The sequence below is a fragment of the Lissotriton vulgaris genome, chromosome 3_1, assembly GCF_964263255.1.
Source record: "Lissotriton vulgaris chromosome 3_1, aLisVul1.2, whole genome shotgun sequence".
In the NCBI taxonomy this organism is placed as follows: Eukaryota; Metazoa; Chordata; class Amphibia; order Caudata; family Salamandridae; genus Lissotriton; species Lissotriton vulgaris.
In genome coordinates, this window is record NC_141689.1 from 1,801,613,171 (window position 1) to 1,801,629,044 (window position 15,874).

General features: G+C 43.0%; 1 protein-coding gene across 1 annotated transcript in view; it reads left to right on the forward strand.

Annotated features, from left to right (window-relative positions):
• The window catches only part of RNF150 (ring finger protein 150), a 327,496-nt gene that overhangs the window by 163,991 nt on the left and 147,631 nt on the right, over positions 1–15,874 (forward strand). Inside the window, exon 2 of the mRNA XM_086962230.1 lies at positions 5,430–5,680. Coding sequence (XP_086818356.1) covers positions 5,430–5,680 — 251 coding nt within the window. The remainder of the gene's footprint in view (positions 1–5,429; positions 5,681–15,874) is intronic.

The window sequence follows — 15,874 nt, forward strand, 5'->3', positions numbered from 1 at the left end:
TTTACTGCATTTGTTTTTAATGCTTTTAAGCCGTTGTGGGACCTCAAGACCAAGGCTTGGGGGCCAGGGTATTGCTACCCAACCCTTTTTCTTTTTTTTGGACTCGGCTGAAGAAGTCCCAAGAAGGCTGCCAATACTTCCTGGTGTAAGTGTTGGCAGCCACCCAGAGCTATGCGTTTCTCTGCACGAGCTCTGTATTATTTGCGCAGTTGTCACGGCTACTGATATCACTAACTTTATTCTCTTAAGTTTCTCAACCGCTACTAAATGGATGTACACCAGATTTACAAAATGCATAATCTGCAGAACAAAATCTATCTTTTTGCAAAATTTGGTGTAAATCAGTCCAGCGATTCGGGCTGTAGTTGTGTTTGAAAACTCCTATGGGAATTAACATGGGAATCACACTTTTTGGACCCCCTGCCCTTTTTTCTCGGCCCCCGCGTAACGAATAACTCGGAAAATTTCCATGTGCAACAAGAATCACCAGCATACATATATCTCCATATCCAGAGAGAGATACGTATGTTCTCACTTTTATCCTCTACCCCTTAATTCCTCTGAACCCTACTGTTCATAATAGCTTTTTCTGTGTAGGCAAATGCTAGAAAGCAAGTGGCATTGCAAAAGATGACTGAAAAAATTAATTTCATACTCCAGGAAAAGTCGGTTAAGGAATCTTTGAATCTGAGTGAACCACAGCAAATCACTACTTGAAAGCTTTCTTAATCCTAATTTCCTGCTACTTTGTACAGTGCCATTTGATCATGTCCAACAATTGTACATTTATTTTAATAGATTTTATTTGAGCAGTTTTATTCTTGTGTAAAAGAAAAAAGGACAGCATTGTCGGAGACTCAGCCACCATTTTACACCTTCTCACTTGCAGCACCATTACCCAACACCTTCCCCCTCTCAAATCACAATGAAATGGATAATGATTCAAACGGTTCAACACAGGTTAAGGCTTTACAAAAGTTTAAAAGTCATCTGCTTACTGTTTCAGATAATGTTCTGTTAGTTGTGTGAGTGATGGGCTGGCCCCAATGGCCCAAGGGTAATTTGCTTTGTTACCAGTACCATGTGTGTTATAGTAGTCAATCTCAGTGTACATAATACCTGTATAAGGTTAGCCACAATTCCCACCTTCAGAGAAAAAGGTAAACTATTCTCAAAATTTAACAGACGTATACTAAAAAGTGCCTCTAGGACGAAGAAGGGCCATAGCCAAGTTCAATTAAAGATAGAAAATGCCAACTTGTTTAATGGCTAAGAATGAGTGAGGATAGTCATTATTCTTACACTAGGGTGATGTGGTACTTTGGGATCCCAGGCCATGGTCAACTTTGTCTTTTTTACAGTGTTCTTAGCAGTGAAAATGGATCCTTAAATGGATGTTAGTGTCATTAGAAAAGTTTTCCGCAAAGCCCTTGAGTTTTGCAAGGGAATGTTCCTCTATTCTGGGTTTAGGTGTCGTATAATAGAACCTCATTGTGAAAGAAATGCAGGCCTCGGTTACTTCTTTTGGTTAGGCATACAGACCAGGGCAAATTCTCAGTAATCGTCTGGGGAGGACAATGAAGTAGCTAGAATATATCGGCAAGAGTTTAGTAATTCTGTTGCAAAACAACTGAGCTTAAAGGAACTTCACAAGATTTTGCATCCTAAAATGTGATTACTATATTCATCCAGTAGAGACGTCCCCATTGTTGTTGTGGCCTCTGATGGTGAATTTCTCTTGGCAAGTGTTTAAAGCATGCTAAGTAAGGAGAAGAAGTACAGTCACATCTGAATCTTTGGAGGAAGCCATGAAGTCTAAATAGTTTGGTTTCCATCAGTTGATTGTGGGCTTGGATAAAAGATCACTCAACGGGGACTTACTTGCAAACTCTTGTGGGCATTGTAAAGTTATAAGGAATGTTGGGGATGTCTTGTTGCAACAGGAGCCTCAAATCAGTTTTTAAGACATCAGAGGAAGAATAGTAACAAAATGTGTTTTTTTTCCTTTGCTATTTTTAAATTGAATTGTATGTGTTTAGATTAATTTTACAGTAATATGAATTTAGAAGAAATGCAAGGAAGTGTGCTGCATGCCGCAGTTTGGCCTCAGACATCCAGTTATGCTAGATAGATGCTTAGTAGTAGGGCTCTTGTCTCTTCAGTAGCCTAGAACAAAGGAAAATGTTTGTTACGTTATGTGATGTATCTTGTAAAATTGTTTCATTTGTGGTTCTTACGTTTAAAATTGTGCAGCATAACAATTACTTTAGTGAAAACTTGCTTGCCATAGTAAAAACAAGGACATCTGCATTCAATATATCTACCATGTCAAAGTAAAGAGAATGTAGGGACTCTTTCACAGTGGTGGCTGGCTTTTACCGGGGGTAGTGGGGTTGGGCGAGGGAGCCCAAAAAAAAGAAAATTTGACAATTTCACTTAACTCCACAGTGCAACGTCCTCCCCCCTCTGGTGTTTTCCATGAACCTCCTGCTGCAGGAAACTGCACTACCCTATCCTGGCGCTGCTTTCACAGCATGAAATCAGCACCAGGATTGAATCAATAAGGCTCCCGATGCTCCGAAGAGCCCTGCACTTTCTCTAACCCAGCTGTCAAAGAGAACTAGGTTAGAGAACTTTAAAATGTGCATATCTGGCAGGCCTCCCCAAGATGGCCTGCCAAACAAACATGTGGATTTTAAAGCACACCGCTCCCTGCTGCTGCCACTCGACAGCTGTGGCCCCGCCCTGACACTTAGTTTGGGATGGGTTGCTGAAAAATAAAAAGGTAATAAATAAACGTTATTACTGTTTTCTTTTTCAGATCTGGGGCTTGTGGGGCGCCGCTCCTCCGCTCAAATGGAGGAGCTGCCCGGGCAGTCATCTCAAGTGGTTCTGCAGCTCTGCTAATGATGTTCAGCTCAGCATTTGTTGTGACCTTGCTATTGCAGTCGCAGTGTTTCTAACTGTTGATAGTTCACACTCTCCATGTGCAGCAGGATGCACCCAATAGAGGCTATGATCTCACTTCTCCTGGCTTGTGGCCTTGAGAACAACCCACTACGCATGGTGATGCGGCTGGTGACAAAACACAGTAGCTGTAATTTGTGAATTATTCAGTTTTTATATATATATCATGGCCATATTATCGACTACCAAAATATTAGCATTATGAGTATACATGGGCAAGTATAGGTTTACAATGCTAAACTCCACAGATATTTTCTCTATATATCTATCTATCTATATTTCATTCCAAGGACCATAGATGTGTCTTTATATACACACATATCTTAATGATATTCTGTTATATTGTAGTCTATTTGGTCCTGATATTTTGGCTTGTTTCTTTGTATTCTACATTTGACATGACCAAAACACACAAACGAACATGCACACACACGCGCACACACACCCCCCCTCCAACTCGACGAAGGAAAGCGGCACACCAATTCCATACACAAGTGTTTGTATGTGCAGAACAACGCTTTCCATCGGAACAGCCTTTGTCAACTACTTTCAGTGGGGGGAATGCTCTTATAGCCCTCGGCAGGAAGCTGGAGGGCAATAATATTATCCAAGCCAAAAGTTATTATAGCCTTAGCGCCCGACCTAGCGGGCTCTACCGGCCATTAAAAGCCCGCTCCAGCGTTAAAGGCCATCGGCTCGGGCCTTTAACAAAGGAGTGGGCCTTCAATGGCCGGTAGAGCCCGCTAGAAGGGCTCAAAGGCTATTAGAACATTCAGCCCCCAGAGCTCAGAATGTTCTAATTACTAAAAACAAAGGCCTCACGGAGCCCGAGGGTATTTAAATCCTCTCAGGCCCGAGAGGCATCTGTTCACAGCAGCAGCTGTGAATGGAAAACAGCATTAGAAAGTTGTTCTGCTGGCTTCTATCTGACCGTAGAAGCCCGGAGCACTGCATTGTCTGCAATGGAGTGCTCAACATTCTAATGGTTTAATACAAACAAATCATTTTAAAACGCATTTAAAGGGGAACCAAGGGAAGGGGAGCTTTAGAGATGCTAACTTAAAGTGCCACGAACAGTAATAATCAGGAATTATTCATTAACACCTAAAATATTAAAAGTAACAATTGACTAAAAAGAATAGCGACATCCATTTCAATTACAAAAAGTAAACTAACCTTGTGAGAAAAAAACTTCGAATAGTAATTCTAATTTCTAATCAAAGTGGCTCAGGAACATCTTTGTAACTAAGTGTGTTTTACTAACTATATTTATTTGTATTTCAAGATTTTATAGAAACGAAGATACTGGGGACAGTAATATATTTCTTTTAACAGCTAAATCAAAGGAAGAAACATGCGCTCCATCAAGTCTGTGATTATAGCACACACCTTTCCACCATGGTCTATGTGATACATTATTTGCCTTTTTTCAAATTAGAAGTAATTTGCTGAAAAGGAATAGGTAACAACAAATTCCTCACCTCGCCCTCGTAGCTAACCTCTAACAAACGACCAAAAATGGTATTTAAAATGCACAAAAGATGCATATCGTACTATGCTGAAAGAAAGCCCACTAAAATGAATGGGTTGCAGTTTGCCATCTAGAGCTCCTATGAACAGCGTGGAGCAGGGTTATGTTGCAACTTGGTACATTACCAAATGCTTCTTAAACAGACCACTATAGAGGCCGGTGTAAAATTTCTAACATATTGGAATGTTTCAAAACTCTCCTTGAGATATAGCCCACTCCCTGAGTTATTTGCTTGCTGTGAGCGGAACATTTCCCTGCTAAGAAAATCTTGAGGTGCCAAGTGTAAGCACATATTATAATTTTCAATCTTTCAGTCACTTCACAGTGCTTCGAAACACTGGACAGTGAGGTGGAAATGGTGGCAATAAGTATGGGGAGATTTGAAGAAAAGGACGCTGAAGGCGAAAGGATGACAATAACAAATGGCCTACCTTAAATGGTTCCAAGTCTCCATTCCTCCTCCTTTGTTTACTTCAGTACTGACGACATTTTTAGGTGTGGTGTTCCTGTGTTGGTTAAAGGGAAAAGGTCATTTTTAGGTGTGGTGTTCCTGTGTTGGTTAAAGAAAAAAGGTCAGATGCATGAGATAATGTTATGTTAAATTGAGCATATGTTTTTTTTCATTTTCTTCATCTTGAAATGTCTAAACGACTCTGCTGCAGGCAGCAACTCATTTTTGTGGCTCAAGGTTAACCGCACAGTGTTGTCCATAAGAGGTTCCAAACTGTAGTTATGAACAATACTAGGGAACATAATCTTGAGGCTGAGGTTTTCATTTTGCATTTGGTTACAAATTAATGCAATGCAACAGGAACCACAATGAATACAAAATATGACTCATGAATGTACCTCATTACATACATGTCCATGCATTGTATTGCTGAGCGATATTCAGTCTAGCTTTCCTTCTGTTTCTCCCTCTTTTCTACAGGTATTGATGACATTGTAGCAATTATGATCCCTGAGCCCAAAGGAAAAGAAATAGTCGGCCTGCTCGAGAGAAATATCACTGTAATGATGTACATAACTATTGGGACTCGCAACTTGCAGAAGTACGTCAGCCGTACCTCCGTTGTGTTCGTTTCGATCTCCTTCATTGTGCTGATGATCATTTCGCTGGCTTGGCTCGTCTTCTACTACATCCAGAGGTTCAGATACGCAAACGCGCGGGACAGGAACCAGGTGAGGAGCATGTTCTCGTTCATGCACTGTCACATTGGGCGTGCCTGTGAGGTCATTGCCACGTACTGCGGCCACCGCCATGTTGAAGTACTGAATGGGCCCAATGGAAAGATCTTTCATTCTCTCCTCGTCACTCGTGTTTGAGACCTTGTTGTGCTACAGGTACAGCGGTGGATTGTGGGGGTAAGGGCAGAGGAAGTAAGTTTCATGTAAAATGCATAGTTGGGTGGGCAGGTTGGTGTCAGATGATTACTACTCAAGGGAAGGTGGTTTTACCGAGTGGTCACTTGTAGTATAATGTTGCATGTTTTGTGCTCTAAATCGTTTTTGTAATGCTGCACTTTGTTTGTGGTCTAGCACGAAAATATTAAAAGCAAATATGGCCCCGCCAGGATTCGTTTCCAGTTCTCCCTTTTTTACCCATTTCTTGTTTCTTGCACTTTAATTCACTGCTCACAAAGTCATTGAATTGTCAAAATGTTTACATTTAAGTTCCCTCCTTTCTAGTTAGTATCCTGATACCGGTCTGTAAAATGCTTTAGTATGTTTAAGGAAATCAAAGCTGCAAAATATGCCCACATCATAATTTAATTCTCTGCAGGGTATTTTCATAGAGCATTTTAAGCAAACTCTCTAATTAGTGGTGTTCCATCCTGTTCCGCTCTTTGCCAGGATTGACTCTCTGTGGTTTATTGTTAAATTTATCAAGACAAAAATATAGTTTCATACCCACAAAGAGGTGGTGAGATACAGTACCTTCCATGTTGAAAGCATGAGACTCCTCATCGTACATCTTAATTAGTATGTTGCTTGTTCAACTCCTGTGCACTTCCAGAAATTAGTCCCCTGTTGCTATATTTATGCTGCTGCTTCAATTCAGTGGCACTTTTGGTGTCTGGTTTAAATGTGCTATAGCTAACGTCATACCAGAAATCTCATGTGTTTGAACATTATAGGCGCACATAATTACATATTCAGTGACCTACCTGAAAGTGATTTCATACCGATGTGGGAGTTAACCAAAAGTAACATCATAATGATGAAATTATTCTAATCTCAGTGAAAAGGCTAGGAGTATCCTAAATATTTCTGAAGTGAATGGGAAATTTCAACGAGCATTTATATTTTCCTCAAATTCTAATAGACATAAATTTGACCTGTTAATGCAATGAAATACATAAAACAGAGCCGATTATATGCATAGATTCTCCCTCTGGATATAAAGTGCCATATAGGTTGATTGCGATAATATTAAAGATCCCATAGGTGAGCACAGCGGAGATGGTGGCCCCACCTTTGCATCCTTCTAGGTATATGCCTATGAACTAATTCTATATGGGTGGCAATAGCTTATCAAACTTTACCCCCACTACAAATAAAAGTGATGGACTAATGAATATTTTTTTTCATTAATTTGCCTAAGACTGTCAATTTTCCAATATTTTTACTTTTTGTTTAAAGCTGATGCAACACAGTACAGAAATTAAGTGACATACAACTCTAGCTCCAACTTATAACACTTATCCTATCCTTAACGGCTCCTCCAACTCCTTTTAAGGTCGAGGGACCAGAAGTCCGGAGAATTATTGTTACTTAGTAGGCTGCTTTATCCCGCCTCTCTTTTCGTCTCTCCTCCATTGGCTGGCTTCCTAAACGGAGGCCAGCCATTGGAGGAGAGAGCCGTCCCTCCAAAGAAGCTCCGTCTTTTTCAGATTTGGGGGCGTAAGTTTTGCTCTTCTTTAGACAGTGACGTTGTCTGTCACTCAAAACAGCAAAACACGCCCCCGAATCCGAAAAATTTCGGAAGCTTGAGGCCGCCATTTTGTTTCCTTCGCAGTGAAGGTGAGCCGTTCTTCGCTGTCCTCTTGCCTTCTTCCCCCTGATTGCACTCTTGTTTTTCTTGTCTTGCCTTCTGCCCCGCTGTCCGTGTATGTTTCCCGCCCCCCTCCCGCTGTCCGTGTCTTTTTCCCACCCCCTCCCGCTGATGAGGTCGCTAGGGCTGAGAGCCCGGGCTGCTGGGAAGCGAGAAGGGCCGTGGGGAGCGGTGAACTGGGTGAGCTGAGAAAGTGATTCCGAACCTGTTTAGACCAGCAAATATTTCTTTAAAACTCTGCATAGTGCAAATGAGAGGTTGTTTGGTTGTCGGCTGTGACCGTAGGCAGCACATTCAGGGTGAGACCTGTTGGCTGATGTTCTTGCATTGTGCTAGTTACCATTGAGTCTGGGTGGTGTCGAGTTCACACAGTTCACAAAATGGGTCCTGACCCTTCCCCCATCCTACTTTGCTGTATGGTATCTGGTGCTTGGGCAAAGTCTCTCTCGGGGGCAAGGACTAGGGTCCGGCCGCTTGCTCCGAATGGATAGCCTGTTACTACCCAGAAGCATGGAGGGGGAAGGAGCCAGTGGAACAGCTGATTGAAGTGACACGAACATGCTTCTTCCAGCCTCGGGGACGAGTGGGGGCTCTGTGGGCCCGGGGAAGTCTAGCTGAACAAACCCTGTGTGAGCCGTAACAGGGCAGAGCCTGGAGTACAGCTGTGCTGGCACACAGGGCTCGGACGGGGAGTCTGCGGCCTCAACTTTAGTTAAATGCGATCGTGGAGTCAGGCACATACTAGTATTGAGAGAGTATTGTAGATTTCTGCCACGTTTTACCAGATATTATGGCTGATTACTCTGAATGCTTTAATGTACTCTACGTTTAGGCTTAAAAGTACACGTATTGTCTTGCTGCCCTTCCACCTGTAATCACTTATAACTTTACGCGTGGCAACTTTCGCTTGTGCCTAATTGTATTTTCTTCTGCTAAATATTTCAAGTTTCTGTGGCATATGGTTGGCACATCACATCTCCAATTTTACCTTGCTTGAGCTCTCGCACATTAGCCATATAACTTTTTTTATTCGGCTCTCAACTGTTGATGTAGACACTTGAGCACCGGTTAGAGGGTTTTTTCTGGACATGCTTTAGACCCGATTAGAATTTCAGCGCTTACTATGTGGGGTTTTTAATAGCATATACTTCTTAGCAAAGCAGAATACTTTGTATAAACCAAAGGCTTTTTTTTTTTTTACCATTGCAGCTTGACCTGTGGGGGTCCAGTTGTTCATTTTGGATCAGACCCGCAAACTGAAATAGTATTTTCTTGTAGCCGTAGAACAATAATTTCTGTATCACGAGCTGAGGAAGAAATGCCCACTTGTAATCTTCTTAATGTGAAATTTGTGCAAGCAAGGAAATGAGGTTGTGACACCTATGACTTCATCCAGCAGGTGCTTAAGGCACTAAAGAACACTCCCGGGAAAAAAAACGAATTTGTATGCAGTTGTTTCAGTCGTCCTCAATTGTGCTGTTGTTAAAGAGTGTATGGCTCACAAGAGCCCCTCCTGTATTGTAGCCCGCGGATTAGGATCGTGGGAATCCCATTTACTACAGAGATTCACTTTTAATATCTCGTGAAGTCAACACACACATACTTGTGTTTTTCAGAATTCAAAAACAAAGGCACAGCCAACGTGATGATTGCTTCGAGGCAAACAACGATAACATGTACATTTACTAAATGTTGTTTAGGGATAAGCCTAGCAAAAGCACAATGTACTAGTTTGCGTGTAATAATTACTGTGTTGCAGTGTGCGTTGAGAAATGGCAGCCTTTCCATGGTGGGGTATGTTTACACACTTGATATAAACTTTGCAAGTGTGCAAACAGTGTTATTTGCCATGAATCATATTGCGCATATTTTATTTTCTCTCCCCAGCCAAGTAGCTAGTTGTTTAAAACATATTGTTAAACCTGACTTCACCATATCGATATTAGAAGTCCTTGTGCATAATTCACATATTGCATTTTGGACACTCATTTCCATCCTCGGCTATGCTCCACCTTATTTACCGCTCGTTATTGGGCAGCTACCACCCAGTCGCACTATGAGGGAGAAAGGAAGACTTGGGTGCCCCTGGACCTGTCTATTGGCAATGCAAATGACAATGCCATGTATTTATGATTTACAATTTAAAAAAATGTCATGAGCAATACCAATAGTTCTACCTTTAATAATACCGAGACCATTGCATTGTAAATGCTTGTTTCTTCATAATGCTTGTTTTCAATTTTAAACAGTGATTTTTCCATACTCTTTATTTTATTCTTCAGTCTAACCTTTCGTCAGTGTGGCATTTCATCATTTAGGATTCGTTCATATGAAATATTTTTTATGGTTTCTTCATTTTTACATACAACCTTACAGGGAGGACACCTTGTATGAAGGATGAGACACATCAGAGCATAGCTCAGGTTGTGCTTGATATCCTAATGTGAAAGGTTGAAGACATTTGCATTCAACAGGTCATGTCATTTGGTATTGTGATTAACTGGAACAAGGTGTGAACCCTGTCTGTGTCAGTACAACGACGTACAGTAGTGTGGATTTCTCAGTCACACTGCATCACAAAATCTTGCCTTTTCTATTAACATTAATTCATGTTCTTTAAGCCTCACCTAATCAGGGTTAGACACAACCAATGACTGTGATGTGTGCCTATACCTTATTGGAAATTATTATGGCCCAGTTATCAAGTGATACTACATTTTGGTAGGGGTAAAAGTACCACGGTTGATAGAACAAGTTTCGCTGTCCATCCATCGTCTTTTTTGTTCTTTCTCAGGCACTACTTACATTTTCTCCTTCATTTACTATGGACCGTAAGCCACTTTTTGGAAAATTGCTTAAGTAGAGTGACAATTGGTCAGAAGAGAGGCTGAGGAGTCCCCACACCTCAGAACTCCCCATTTTGTGCTGTACCCTTAAATAACAGGAACCTGGACTCCTGGCTTCTTGTTGCCGGCACCAGCTTCTCTCTGCAGTTCACTTGCTCTTTGCAGCTTGTTGTTGCCTAATTTCACCATTGCTGCCGGGTTTCCAGCTCTTTCGTTCCAGTCTCTGCCGGAAGCCTGCCCCGGGACCTACTTAATGCAGGCCACTGCGCAACTCCACATCAGACGTGCTACTGCACGCCAAAGGCAAGCCTGTAAGGCGCCTGTCCGCTCCTGGATCGTGCCCAGCACCAGGAACCCTGGCCCCCACATTGTCAATCGCAAGACCACTTTCACAGCCGCTGCAGACCAGAGCCAACGAATACTTCCTCTACACCACCATCGTCCAGACTCAACACCACACACCGGCTTTCACGCGCTACACCCATCTCCCTGTACCACAGTAGGACCTTTGAACTGCACCTATTGCAATTTCAAGTGTGACACCTTAAGTTCCAACCGAAATGCCACCAAGCAGCCAACACACGCCACCAAACAACTGACCAACAACAACACCACCACCACCCAACACCATCTGTCTGCTATGCTCCTTAACGTCTGCTCGCTCAAGAAACACTCCACAGAAATCTTGAACCTCCTAAACAGCAATGTACCCAAACTTCTCTTGCTGACTGAAACTTGGCTAAATTCAGCATCCAACCCAGACATAGCCACAGCCATCCCACCTGCCTAAAAAATCATACACCAAGATCATACCCACAAAGCTGGCGGCAGACTCGTGATAATCCTCAAAAACTTGATCACTCAGACACCTACCTAATGGAACTATAAAGCCCTTATTACGAATCAGTCATCGCGCATGTTGTTACAGGGCGGTCGTTACAATGACGAATGCCATTACCCTGCAAGACGTTACTACGGTTTGCGGAGGGCGGAGAAGGTGTTGGATTTCAAATCCAACACTTTCCCTACTGTCCGCACTGACTGGAGTTGGAATGGTAAATTATACTATTGCAACATCCAGCGCCCTTCTCTGCACATTTCTGACTTCCATCTCTCTGTCCGATCAAGCAACTGCATCCTCCTCGGAGAACTCAACTTCCACATGAAACGCAACACAGACCCCCAACTCCACAGCCCTCTTCAAAGTCATCAACCTCTGACTCACCCAGCTAGTCCATAGACCTACCCACCCAGCAGGCCAAAACCTCAACCCCAGTCTTCTCGTCCAACAACAGGATCACCACCACCAATATAATACCCCACACATGGTTAGATCACTAAGTCAACCACTTAAGGTTACCCACTAAGCAAGTCACCCACCCCCACAAAAAAATCTGCACACCTTTATGACAATGGGATGGCGTACCCAAAGATGAATGGACCAAGACCCTACAGGAACACCTGCACACCGGTATCCCCTAAGTCGACACCAAATCTAAAGTGACTAGATCACAGACTGCGCCAACCACATTCCACCTCCCTCCCCCCTTATTAACACCAAAAAGAACAACAACAAATGTCCCAACTGAAGAACAACAAGAAATGTCCCAACTGAAGAACAACAAGAAATGTCCCAACTGGTACACGAACGACCTCAGCAATACCAAACCCCACTGCAAACAACTTGAAAGAAAAACACCACCACAAGACTCTCGTACAAAGCTGCTCTCACCCTATACCACAAAAACTAGTAGACACAAAGAAAAGGTCCCTAACCCTCAGACTCGTAGCCATCTTAAACGACTTTAAAAAACTCTTTACCATTGTCAAGGAGTTCTCCAATCCCATGCAGCCAAGAGCAACATCACTCCATCCCAAACACTCTGTGAAGACCTCTCAAACTTTTTAGACCTGAAGCTTGCCAAGATCTACATCAAATTCGATCCTCCGCCCACTCACCTGAACCTCCTCAACCAGCTGGACTCTGCAGCCACTGCCAAACAGAAGATAAACTGGAAGCCCCTCTCAAAAAAAGATCACCGCCCTAAGACATCAATTCGGGAGCCCCCTTTAAGCTCTGCCCCCACTTTATCTTCAAACTAGGAAGTACCATCATCACCCCTGCCCCATCACAATTATCAACTCCTCACGAACCACCACCACCTTCTCAGCAAACTGGAAAAATTCAAAAGTCACCACCCTGTGGAAGAAGCCATCGGCAGACCCCAACACCCACAGCAAGTACAGACCCATCTCACTCCTACCTTTCCCAGCCAAAGTCCTGGAGAAAGCCATCAACATTCAGCTCTCTGACCACCTTGAACACCACCAACTCCTCAGCAGATCTCAATCAGGCTTCTGTCCCAACGACAGCAGTGAAACAGCCCTCATCACTGCCACTGATGACATCAAAAACATCTTCGACTGAGGAGAAACAGCCACCCTCATCCTCCTCAATCTCTCCGAAGCCTTCAACACCGTCTCCAATAACACACTTATCATGAGGCTCCACCTCCTAGACATCCATGGGCAAGCCCTCCAGTGGATATTCTTCTTCCTCAAGGAAAGAAAACTACTCCTGATATTACCATCCTTCACCTTGGAACCCACAAATCACATCTGTGAGGTCCCTCAAAGCTCGTGCCTCAGCCCACTGCTATTCGGTGTATACATGGCACCCCTCTCAGACATCGTCAGATCACACAGCACCAGCCTTGTCTCATACACTGACGATACACAGCTCACGCTCTCCCTAACAGACAGATACAGGGCCGCCAAAACCAACTTTGCCAACTGCATGAGCAACGTTTCATCATGGATGAAAAAAAACTGTCTCCATCTCAACTCACACAAAACAGAAGACCTGAATTCAGTCGCAAATCTTAATACATTCCATTTTGATTCGGTATTTGGAAGCCCTAACCTAAGCACGTCCTTTCCAAACACCAAAAAAGTATTTGGGTGTTAACCTAAATTGCGATTCAGTAACCTGTTAATGCATCGTTGTTTGGGTTTCCTGCATATCAAATAGTTTTTTAGCAATTGCGAATGCGTTTGCAAACTCAAAGAAGCTTCGTACATCTGGTCCTCTGACCCTTAATTTCAGTAAAGCACGAGTTCCGTGAAAACAAGTTTCTTATCATGATGGGTCTTTTTAGGGTAGAATTAAAATAAGACAAAGCGAGGACTACCTAGATTACGAGAATCGCTTTTTGGGTAATGTGAAGTTTGAGTAGCTCCTTAAAGTCACTAACCATAGTGCAGAAGCCCACAACATATGGACTAAGGTGGTTTCAAGCAGAGTGATTCTTCCAAAAGGCATTGGATACCTTTTGGGATGTTCCCCGTCTAGAAAGCTGTGACCGTTAAGAATGCACTAAAAGGTATGCTGTAGGCCTTCAAACTTGTTGAATCGGTATAGGCTTGGATGGACAAAACACAATAAGTAACATTGAATGGTAAGGATCTGTAATGAGTCAGCAGAACAGAATAATGTCACCCTGTATTTGAATATGCGTCATTCTTGATTTTTTTTCTTTTTTTTGATCAGTTGCTGTGCATTCTGTCCTCCTGCTATTGATGTAATGCTGAGCTAAGAGTACTTGCCTATTGCCATAAGGGAGCTAGTTTTGAGCTCTGCTGTAATGTATCCGTGAACTCCCAACTGAGTGGGGTTGACGGCCCCTCCAGTCACAATGAAATGGGGAGAGGGCCTAAAGCACTTCTTATACACTGGGGAAGTTTTCGTTTTCACAAAGTTTTCTGTAAAATTCTCACCTCACTTCCCCACAAAAAGTGAGTATCTGCCCTTTTCAAAAAGAAAGTTTCCTATGATGGCGGGCATACATTTCTATTTTAATACACTTAAAGGGGGATGTTGACCTCTGTATGAAAACATGCTATCTAAACTGTCAAATATTTTAAGAACGTGTTGAAAAAGTTTTAGAACTGTTGCCCGGGATGGATACGGGTGCAAAATAAGAAGAGGTATCAATTAGGTAACCTGCGCAGTGATTGTCATTTGGAGTGGCAGTCCAAAACGAAGCCATAGGCTGAATTGCTATTGTGGAGCAGTCTGTCCTGGGCTGGTGCTCGGTTTTGGTCTTTCTTCTTTACCAGAATCACGGTTACCAGGTATTATTTGGTCTTACATGTTACAGGTTGAGGTGTAGTGTTGTTTCTGCTCTCTCCCATGTTTAGTGGTTTGCAGGAGTTCTCGTTGATTTTTATATATGATCACAGTGCAAGCCCAGTTATGTGTGACCTCTCTTTGGGTCTTAACAGTGTGTGGTTTGTTGTGTAGTGAGCCCTAGGAGTTTTCAGTTTGGTTTCTCATTATGAGAGGCTGAATTTTGGTGTAGACGAAAGAGAGCAAGATTGGCAAGAAACGTTTTATTCTAGAAAACTCACTCCCTTCTTCGAGGGCCTTTTCATTGAACATGGTTGTTAAGATTCTGCATTTTAGAGGATTCGAACAAGTACATAGTCAGAGTTATCTCTTGGGCTCTATGCTTAGGACGGTACTTTCTAACTGATATTTGTATTTGTAGCCGTGGGGTATGACATTTCCGTTTATTTCTTAGTCACATATGGCTAAAGTTGGCGTTTTTTGCCACGAGGGCATATCTCGGCTAATCGCCAGTGCCAGGCTTGTGCTCTGCGTGTCAAACATCGCTGCGTTGTGTTTCTTTTTGTTTTCCACAATTTTGAAGTTTCCGGGTAAAGAGGTTCCTTCCTGCCTGCGCCATCCTGATAAGCTCCAATGATAGAAGTGCAGCACCGAGCGGGTGCGCGCGGCCTCTCTGGAAACCGCCTCGTGCTCCGGCGCCTCTGCTTCTTAGACAGACGGAGATGCAAACACCATCCACTGAAATGGCGCAGATGGGCAGAAGAGGCCCCAGAGGGGTATCCACGGGGAGTTTAATTGTTCTCGGTGTTTTGTGTGCTTGAAACATTGCTGGCCTGTTTTAGTTTTATCTCTGGCTCGTTGTGACGGCAACTGGAAGCACATGGGTCCCGCCGGCGCCTTTGGTTTGCAGCCTGGCTTTTCCGACAAGTTACGTTGACAATGTCACGGGCTGACATGCACTTCCCTTTGTTACTCTTATTTCAGGCCCCTTTGCACCATGTGCGTGGATATGGACTGATATGCAAATGCCACTCCATACAATGGCACAGATGGACAACAGTTTATAGTCTCAAAGGTCTATCTCCAGTGACTTCCAATTTTTTTTGTTCTTTTGCAACAGAATACATGAACGTGATAGCTCCTTGCCTGCTTTGTTACTTCCTGGATGTCAATGCTGTGGTTTCTTAAAGCTGGGTATCACTTCGTTTTAAACAATTCACGTGTGTGATGAATAGCTTTTATTCAAAATACGAATGAATAGGTCTGCCAGCTCCTAAGTGTAGCAGTGTCTGTACACAAGTATTTGTTAGGCCCTAGGCGTAGGACTGCTTTGTGCGTAAGAGGGG